Source organism: Centroberyx gerrardi, chromosome 5 (genome assembly GCF_048128805.1).
Source record: "Centroberyx gerrardi isolate f3 chromosome 5, fCenGer3.hap1.cur.20231027, whole genome shotgun sequence".
Lineage (NCBI taxonomy): Eukaryota > Metazoa > Chordata > Actinopteri > Beryciformes > Berycidae > Centroberyx > Centroberyx gerrardi.
The window spans coordinates 27,284,433-27,294,446 of NC_136001.1; the positions used below are offsets into that span (position 1 = coordinate 27,284,433).

The following is a 10,014-nucleotide window of genomic DNA, read 5'->3' on the forward strand; positions in this document are numbered from 1 at the left end:
CACAGGCATCAACTTCACTATTTATATTTGTCTAAACACATTTCAAGCATTTAAGCATAAGCCTTTAGATCAAAATGGCTTTAAGATAATGAAAAACATAGTACATTCAATCAGGTGTGTCTAAACCTTTGACTGGTAGTGTATCATTCTGTAAACTCTGAATTGGGCCTCTGTATGAATGCTCACCTTGGATTATGGCACAAGGGATAGTAACATCATATTCTGTGTATTGATAAATGCTATCTATCATTTCCAGAATGTGACACCGACTCTGACAAAATGATTGCTGGTAAAACTCACTTTTCAGTATTACTTAAGTTATTAGTCATCTCTGGCTGTTACAAAGTAGCATCATTTTAGGAAATATAGTCATCCGTCAGTCATTGTGTTTGAAATAGTGAGCAATGATCATCAGGTAACATTTATTTTTGATCAAATGGATATATAGGGTTTTTGAAACCCTTCAAATGTAGTATTACATACTGAATGTCCAGGAATACATGAAAACAAAAGGCAACAAGACCAATACAGAGTGCATGTTCTTGGTGGTTATAAAAACATTAAAAGACATATTTCATTTGTAATATTTTATAATAATTCCTTCATGAAAACATTCTATTTCAGGTCCATCACATTGCAAAATACCTTTAACAAAATTAATCAGGAATTTCAACTCAAGATATCGTTTACTGAATACCAATTCTTAATTTGCGTTACAATCCACTTTCTGTATGGCACTCAACACTTGTTTTTACCATAGGAGCATGGAATTTGACCCTAATGCTGTTATCAAGCCTCGTCCGCCAGATAATTGCTTCAGAGCTTTGATGTCAGCCTCTCGCAGATCTCAAAGTCCTTGGCCGCGAGGGCAGTGTCTCGGGCTAAAGGGGCGGGGAGAGCGAGGGAGCAGTCGCTGTCAAAATACTTCCCAGTGATCCCCTCGGTTTCCTCGGCTACCGCACAGTAGATGGTGCTCACCGCTCCCTCCTCTGCCGACTGACAGGGAGACAAGGACGATGGAGAGGTGAGCGAGGGCGAGAGTACAGTCAAAGAAAGGTACACGCATATCTCCACAGTGTCAAAATCACATATGCACCCAGGCATGTTTGAATCCCCAGACCGAATCCCTCAACAACTGGTTGTACCGATTGGTCCCAGGCATGAAAGTGTATATGAATATGAAGCAGGGCAATTCTGCAAAGAGCATACATGCTTAACAAACCCTTCCTTTGATAAAGGTGGAAAATGTGTACTTCTGCAAATTAACAAAGTTTAATTGAAAGGAGTTATTTCTATGTATATCCTCTGTTCTGTATGGTCCACAAAGTCTTGCCATAAAATGCAGTGTATTACCTCCTTGCTATTGTGATCAGTTCGATCTATAGTAGTTAGGCTCATTCCTATAAAGTCCTTTGAGACATGCTTTTGATAAAGGGCTCTATATATAAATGAACCTGAACTTGCTGATTCAGGATGGTTGTTCAAAGGGAAATGTTCAGTGTCAAAAGTGCAGAAACCCACATGCATAAACACACACAAACAATCATTCAATAGGCAATAACACTCCTGGAGTTAGGGGTTCATTTCCCGCTAGGTCTACCCATGAAGACTTTCCACCATGGAATATCATCTAAATATTAGCACATGTTCCACAATGGGACAGCTTGTATTTGTTACAAGCTGTCCCATTGTGGAACATGTGCTAATATTTAGATTTGTTCTCCAGAATTTTCCAGCAAGGGAGCTGTTAACTCATTGCATTGAGTTTCAGACATGCCGAGGGACAAACGATTGTTCATTTTGTTTCATTTTCATGGTGCAGCAGTGAGACAGATAGATGCTGTATGCAGATAAGGTACCTGCCCATTTCAAGTAAAACCACAACCTCATTTGTTCTCTTCCTATAGGTGTCCTATCTGCTAAGATCGAAACAACAGCATGAGAAAGACAATGCCATCCATCAGGCATTGGTTATGGTTTAAAACTAGGCTACATAGTTCCTGCCCACATCTGCCCTGCCCACATATTTCCAGTTTTATGATCATTTCATTCATTCTTTCAGTCATTCTTCACAGAGTTTTATAAAAGTAAATTATAAAAAATAGTCACACATACTCATGTATCAATGAGACTCATCAGCCTAAAAGTCTACTATTATCAGTTGAAGACGTTGTAGATTAGAGTCGTGGCTCTCTTGTTTCGAGCTATGCCAAAAACCTGTTTGTCCTCATAGACTGAACTGAACTGTGAAACATGATAACATTGTTAAATTCTTTTTTCTGTCCAGTAACTGTTGGGTTATGCTCAAGCCATTCATCAGTGTGAACCCATGTCACATTATTTCCTCATGACTCCTTCAGTTGCATCAAAATGGCCATTGTCAACCAAACTGCTATTAGTTTGCTGCCATAGTGTAGTCTTCCTATTGTGGTTCAGCTGTTTTCAGAGTAAGATAATGTTGACACATCTCATGCCAATGGGCAACAAATGATCATTATTAAAACAAAGGGCAGTTTATAGTACAGCGACTCATGATCGCCCGATGAACACCACTGAAGGTCATTAACATTCCATTACCGCTGGACTTTGATTTTGGACGCTGTCGTTCCTAAAAAGTATAAATACTAGAGCGATGATAGAACGCATCGCAGAGGTTCAGGCATCATTTGCTCTCAAGACATGGAGGTAGAAAATCAAGAGGTAAATGTACTCTTTTGTGCAATCGTGGGCTTAACAGCAGTCCTTTTGCTGAAAAGAAAGACGCACAGGTCAAGAATTTATATGAGGGAGTGAACACCAGAACACCACCTTTGCTTACCACATTGTGATTGTGTTTATTACTTTTTCGACAAATGTATGGTCTTCCATTGTTGTTGATTATTTAGTTCAGAGATTTAGCGTTAAAAATTGCTGTTAGGATAAGAACACTATACAATGTTGTCATGACAACTGAGCCAGCGATGGGGTCAAAGGTCAGTCCAATTTAAGTCTCAGCGATTGCCGCAACGTCCATCGCAATAATGACAGATCGCCGATCACAACATGTCGTTGAGACCGACCATAAAATATGATCATCGCCGGTGTGGCAACGATCATAAATTGCTGTACTGCCCTTTAGACTATAAAAATAATGAATGTAACTTACATGTTACATTTTCTAAACATAAGAAAATGTCTGAATGAATGAAAATGGATGATATTAACAAATGGAATATGCAACAACAGCGATTAATTACATTAAAATGTGAAAAAAGCACTCACCTTGAAAAAGAAGAGTCCAATTAGGTTGAAAATGGATCGAATAATAAAATTGTAGTGTCTCATCATCTCTGTCATGACAACACCAGGGTGGACCGAGTTCGCCGTGACACCTATCTCACACAAACACGCGTGCACACACACACACACACACACACACAGATTATAGAGCAAACCAGACTCATCAATGTCCCAGAGTTCTCTAAATGTTGCCATTCCTTGTTATCTCATCATTCCCGGTCTGTATCTTTTGAACTGACTCAAAAGGGGAAAGTCCATTTCTGCTACAGTGCTTTGCTGTTGAGATAGATTCCTTAAGCACTCACATATGTGCTTTTTATGGAGTCAGATCAGAGACAGACACTAATCCAAAAGCCAAAAATGTTCTGTGCATGTTTTTATACATCTTGCACATCCACAGGTGTGATCAAGCCTCTATCGCTTTCTCAATCAGCAGTCTTCATCTCATAAAACAGACTGCTAGATAAAAATACCATTACCCAATCTAAAATTGAAAGGTTCCTCTGAGGTCCTACAAGGGTCCTTGAGAATACAACACCAGCAGAACCCCTAAAGGTTCCTTGAGGAACCCCACCAACCCTAGCTTACTTATATACTTAGATACTTATTTGCTCTCTTAAAGTCTTTGTGCAGCACTTCCTCTAAGAACCCAAATGTCCCCTGCAGGAACCTAATGAATAGGACAGGCTCTCAAAGAAAGAAAAGATTGAGTAAAAACCATAGTAATCTTTTTGATTTTAGCCTACCTGTGTGCTGTAGTCTGCGCGCAAGCTCATTGGTACAGATGACGTTGTGCAGCTTGGTGTGGTTGTAGACGACGTCGAGTTTGTAGGTCAGGTTGTCTCCACGGAAATGAGAGAAGTCCACTTTACCCTTCCGGTGGTTGACCGAGGAGACGTTGATGATACGCGCTGGGGCCGAACTCTTCATCAGGTCTGGAATGAGATAGAGACACATAGAGACATGAGAGAGAGAGAGAGAGAGAGATGGAATATCATGAAAATGAAGGGAAGTCATGTAATGCAACTGTCCAACATTTTCATATCAGATAGCCATACAGAAGGACCACAGTCTTACCCAGCAGCAGTCTGGTGAGAAGGAAGGGTCCCAGATGGTTAGTGGCAAAAGAAACTTCCAGCCCATCTTTGGTTATCCCCCTAGGTAAGCCTAATTGTAGAATTATAAAGAAGTGTGTTAAGATGTAAACGCGTATGCATGCACACATACACACATACCAAACACACATACAGAAATGTCTGTCTTGAATTATTTGCCCTAGAGTCAGAGAGGAATCTCTGGCTCTGCGATGCAGATGTGTGCCAGATGGGAAAGCGGTGGGGAGAGTTGTGCTTGTTTGTGCATTGAGTGAGTGCAGCAAGAGAGAATATACCAATTTACTGACTCATTTAAAGCGGCACTACTCAAGAGTTTCATGTAAAAATACACCCAGCTTTTCAGCCTACATCACAGAGTGGGGCTACAACAGAGAAGAGTGTCCCACCTGCACTAATTGAGTCCCCATAGATTTGCCCAGTTTGCCCAAATGAGGTGTTGGATATGTTCACTGCCAGGAAATCTTCCCCAAGGACGGGAAGTGAGGTATCAAAACTTCAGAGAGAATACAAACTGTCTGGCTGCCCACTTCTCTGCCCACAGCTGATCCTCACCAGATACCCCAGCATTGTTGACAAGGATGTGGAGAGCCTTCTCCTCCTCATTGATCTTCTCAGCAAACGCCCTGACAGAGTCCAGGGAGGACGTGTCCACCAGACGCAGGTGAACATCTGTGTTCCCCGCTCTCTCTCGGATTTCCTTCAGCGCCGCGCTCCCCCTCGCCTCGCTTCGACAGGCCAGGATAACACGGGCTCCGCGACGCGCAAAGTCCAGAGCCATGAACTTCCCGATCCCTGGAAGATAGGCAGAAGGCGGGAAGTTAGGCAAGATTTTCTGGAAACGTTTTCTGGAGGGAATGGGGGAAGGAAATGAGATTCATAATAAAAGATTAGCACTACTTGTGTGAAATGTCCACAGCAGAAAGCAATCAACAGGTGCTCTTCGGAAATGGTACTACAAGAAAAACAAAAAACAAAAAGGGTCCGGGGCACTCTGCTGGGATAGCCAAGTGAAAACCCTTTATTTCATATTGGCAATTTGAAAAGTTAAAACTGACTGACACGTTTCAAATAATTGCTTTTCAAAACTGTGGTGGTTGGGTTCTGTGTTAGGTCTCCCCATCTTGAGACACCTGTTATTACAGCAGCAATAACCTGTAGTTCTTAGAAAATGATCCTTACTTAAGTTTCTCATGAGTGTATGAATCAATCTTTGTTGATCTGGATATAGGACGAACCTACCTAGTTCAATGCAGGTGTTATTCTGGATGCTGTTAAAATACTAAATACCCTCTCAAGTAAAACAGATAGGAGGCTGGAAAGCTTCTTAACATCTGATGTTAGAGATAGAAGGGTTGGGTGCTCTATATGTGCAAAGTGTCTATCTAGTAATGAGGAAAAAGAGATCCAAGGCACTCCAAAACAGCCTTTATTCTATTGGGCTGTTCATATGAAAAACCGGTGAAGGCCACGGGGCCAGAACAATTTGGGTATAGTTTTTAAACTTTTCATAATGAATAGCCAAAAAGAATCTGGATCTCTTTTTCCTTTTTCTGGATCTCTTTTTCCTCATGCAGGGTTGGTGTGAAGCAAAGCAAGAGGGAGGAAGTGCGAGTGGGACTAGGCAGCTGATAAGAGTGTGGAAAAAGAGAGTGGAAAAATATGTTTTTTTCCAGATTCATCATGAACCTGGCTCAAGCTACTCCTGATGAAGAAACAGTTTACTTTTACCTTCCTATTATTGTTCAATGTTTAACTTCATGACTTTTCTGTTTTATTTTCAGGATTGTTAACCCTCCTGACTCATTTACTTTTTATTGGTGTTTTTTTTTGTATTATTGACTAACTGCGTTAAATATGTTACTTGCTGGTGTTCTGTAGTGTAAACTTGCACTTGCAATTACAATAATTTGTTATGGGTTTAAATTGCTCAATCTGACCCCAAACATAAAAGACGTTCGTTAATTTTAACATAATAGGAGGATTAATTTATACCTGAGTGACTTTCATAGAAGCTCACACTCTTTGAAGCTGCTTAGTTCAGCCAAATTGTTTAATCTACACTATAGTCGCTAGACCTGTACAGAAACTAATTAATGAAGCCAACATTCCTCCATTCAGACCAACATGCTACAGCAAAGTGTGGTACCAGAGTAGGCATGCGTAAAGAAAGAGCATAATGTATTTCAGCCTATAGTGCTACACTGTGCGATTAAACTCATGACTCGGAGTTAGTTATGACATCAGGACAAAGAGTATCTCCTTGTCTCTCCCACTTGCTTTAGCTTTGTGCTTGTCGGTTATAAATGCCAGTTATTTAGCCATGTAAAAGCTCCATTCAACACTGCAAGCATTGATTATGTAGGCCTACACTCACGAGAAAACAGTATACAGTATAGCCCCATATTTAATATTGCCATATTCAGCCTATCATTATGTTTCATCTCCCTAACGAAAAATCCCTGTTTATATAACCAAGTTTATATAGTTTAATTTCAGTCAAACATTTCCAACGCAGCCGTGTAGCCTATACATATCCAAAGTCAGAATGAAAAAACAAACAAACCAACCTGTATTGGCGCCTGTTACTATTGCTGTTTTTCCTTTCAGCTGCACGGCGCAGGCTCGCGGGTCCCAGGAGCCTCTCCGCTGCGAGCGCGTTATCAGACCCAGCAGCACCGTGGAAACTGCCCAGAACGGGTGGCAGAGGATATCGGTCCAAACCCAAGACATGTCCGCCTCCTCCGAGCTCCAGTCATAAGCGACCGCGACACAGACAGACAACCTGCCGGAGTGAAGGGGTGGACATGCAGCCGCTCTCTAATGCTAATGTACGCGTTCACTCACTTGTCACCCAGCAGAGGTGTGTGTGTGTGTGTGTGTGTGTGTGTGTGTGTGTGTGTGTGTGTGTCTCATAGGTTACTGTCAAACACCATGGCGACTGGCCCACAGGCAATAGAATAACCCGGGGGGTGAAAAATGTAGGTAGGGTATTTTCAGTTGCTAAATAGCCTACATCAATATGGTCCAATTTGAGAGAATTTCTAACTTTCTATCTTTTCACAATTGGAACTTGGGACACCTGAAAAACCTGAAACCCATGTAGGCTATCAAATCCTTAAACCAAGTCTGCAAACCTACAAGCACATGCAATTCTCAGTCACACTTTTTACAAAACACTACACACAGTAATGTGTAGTGTTCTCTCATTCTCTACATTAGGCACAACATTCAAAAACTAAAATCACACGTGTTCATTTGGAAGCACTGCCATCCCCAATGCTTAAATTAATTTACCAATTGGCAACATCCACTCATCACACATATAAACACTAATATCTGAATTGTTCACTCAGAAATCAGAGCTTTAGCACTATAAAAAAGGCCACAGGTGAACTCTCTTGTTTTTGAGAACAGTGGAAACCAATGTTGCAGTGAGAGCTAGAGGAAGAGGAGTGACAGTAAGAGGAGGAAGAGGAGGACAGGGACAAAGAAGTGCAAGAAGATATCTCAGATGAGATCCGGGTCACTTTGGTTCACCATGTGGTCCACATGGGTTGAGCATGAGGGAGGCTGGGCAGAGAGTCCAGAACCTGAGCTTCACTGCTGCTTCCATCATCCAGACATTCAGAAATGAGAACAGGCAAGTAGCCTACTTTCTACACCATGCTACTGTTCTTTATAGTATACTGTAGTACTACATATCAGTAGACCGTGCTACTGTTCTTTACTGTATAGTGTACTGTAGTAGTAGTACACTGTTAGAAGAGGGAGTACGGAGACAGCAGTTATCAGGTTCTGAAACACCATAAGCAGTGCTATGTAGCCATTGAAACACTGGAATTGGTGTTTGGGGGGTGCTCGAGTTGAAACACTAATATCAGTGTTTTGGAGCACTTGTAAACACAATATTTTGGTTTTGAAACACATAACATGGTAAATCAATACTAAAGTGAGGGTTTTGGAGCTATAGCTAGTTTTAAGTGTTTCAATACACATGTATGAGTGCAGACACACAAAGAGTGTTTTGAAAGTTTGAAAGTCAGTTTATACGAGACCTTCTTCAAATAGCACCATTTTATTTTACATAAGATAGGTTTGACCACTGATCCAAATATTTCAGTTTCAATTACCAATGAAATTTCCAATCTGGATTTTTTGGCCATATAAATTTGGGAAATTTTCGCTTACATTCTTGAAGAGTTTGATTTGTAGATGGAGAACAAGGCCTTCTAACCCATTGTATCACATGGGCCTGTTTTACTGTATTGTTTTCAAATATTACTAATGTCAACAAAACTTTTTTTTTTATATTGTCAATAAAAAATTCAATTTCAACTGTTATAGACATAAAATACAGCAAATGCAATTACAGTTTTTCACAATTGCTTACACACATTTTCTGAAACTAGGGCTCATTTTCTCAAAACTCTAAATACAAAACACAAAACCACTAACACAAAATGCAAAACTCCACAAATCACTGGCAAAATGAAACACTTCATTCAAAACCATTTTATCTCTTTTCAAAATGTTATTTTGCAATAAAATGACTCACACAACCATCAAATGAATACATCTTTCTAACAACCGACTACACACTGATGTGCTCAACAGAAAACACACTTATGAATATCTTATCAGTAGGCTTATGCCTTTTGCATGTTCAGAGGTACACTCATGCACAGTAGCCTGTTGTAAAAGACTGTTACAGTATACAAATATAGTAACACACAAATACTTTATTTCAATCACAAATACTTTATTTCAACACTTGAATGTGTTAGATATGTGAAGTGTTCTACATACAAAACACAATGGAGTAGGATAAAAACAGAAAAAAAAGCTTTTCTGTAAAAAAAAATACAAATAAAAATACATTTGAAAAAGGATAAAAAATGAGGCTGCATCCTGCCTCCTGTTTGGGTTGGACAGCACCTGATCTACATCACAAGCCATGTTCACACAGACTGGTCATCTCTCAGTTCTGCAGAAGATCTAAAAACATGATGTGATTGGTTAGGGTACAAGAATATTTCTATTTTTCAATATGAAATGACACATTACTGTAACATTGGCCAACTATCACTCAGTAGCACAGGCCTACTGATGTGTAGGACTACTACTACTACTACTACTACTATTACTACAGTATAAAGAACAGTAGCATGGTGTAGAAAGTAGGCTACTTGCCTGTTCTCATTTCTGAATGTCTGGATGATGGAAGCAGCAGTGAAGCTCAGGTTCTGGACTCTCTGCCCAGCCTCCCTCATGCTCAACCCATGTGGACCACATGGTGAACCAAAGTGACCCAGATCTCATCTGAGATAACTGTTCTCCTTGCACTTCTTTGTCCTCGTCCTCCTCTTCCTCCTCTTACTGTCACTCCTCTTCCTCTAGCTCTCACGGCAACATTGTTCTCAAAAACAAGAGAGTTCACCTGTGGCCTTTTTTTTTTATAGTGCTAAAGCTCTGATTTCTGAGTGAACAATTCAGATATTAGTGTTTATATGTGTGATGAGTGGATGTTGCCAATTGGTAAATGAATTTAAGCATTTGGGATGGCAGTGCTTCCAAATGAACACGTGTGATTTTAGTTTTTGAATGTTGTGCCTAATGTAGA

The 10,014-nt window shown here is 40.3% G+C and overlaps 1 protein-coding gene across 1 annotated transcript; it reads right to left on the reverse strand.

The window, feature by feature from the left end:
* Positions 1-275: 275 nt before the first annotated feature.
* On the reverse strand, positions 276-7,228 carry LOC139926975 (retinol dehydrogenase 12). The gene is made up of 6 exons (XM_071918921.2): positions 6,962-7,228; positions 4,947-5,186; positions 4,357-4,446; positions 4,026-4,214; positions 3,262-3,371; positions 276-996 (listed from the first exon to the last, which is right to left on the reverse strand). The coding sequence occupies exons 1-6, from the start codon at positions 7,122-7,124 to the stop codon at positions 817-819; spliced, it is 972 nt and encodes a 323-aa protein (XP_071775022.1). The 5' UTR covers positions 7,125-7,228; the 3' UTR covers positions 276-816.
* Positions 7,229-10,014: the final 2,786 nt, after the last annotated feature.

What these genes read in the sequence shown, in the direction of transcription:
- LOC139926975 (XM_071918921.2), bottom strand. Translation starts at nt 7,124, where the DNA reads ATGTCTTGGGTTTGGACCGATATCCTCTGCCACCCGTTCTGGGCAGTT. An exon ending in CAACAATGCTGGGGTATCTG is followed by an intron (nt 4,447 to 4,946) that starts GTGAGGATCAGC and finishes TTCTACAATTAG; the next exon opens with GCTTACCTAGGGGGATAACC. An exon ending in TTGGACTCTTCTTTTTCAAG is followed by an intron (nt 997 to 3,261) that starts GTGAGTGCTTTT and finishes TCTCCCTGTCAG; the next exon opens with TCGGCAGAGGAGGGAGCGGT.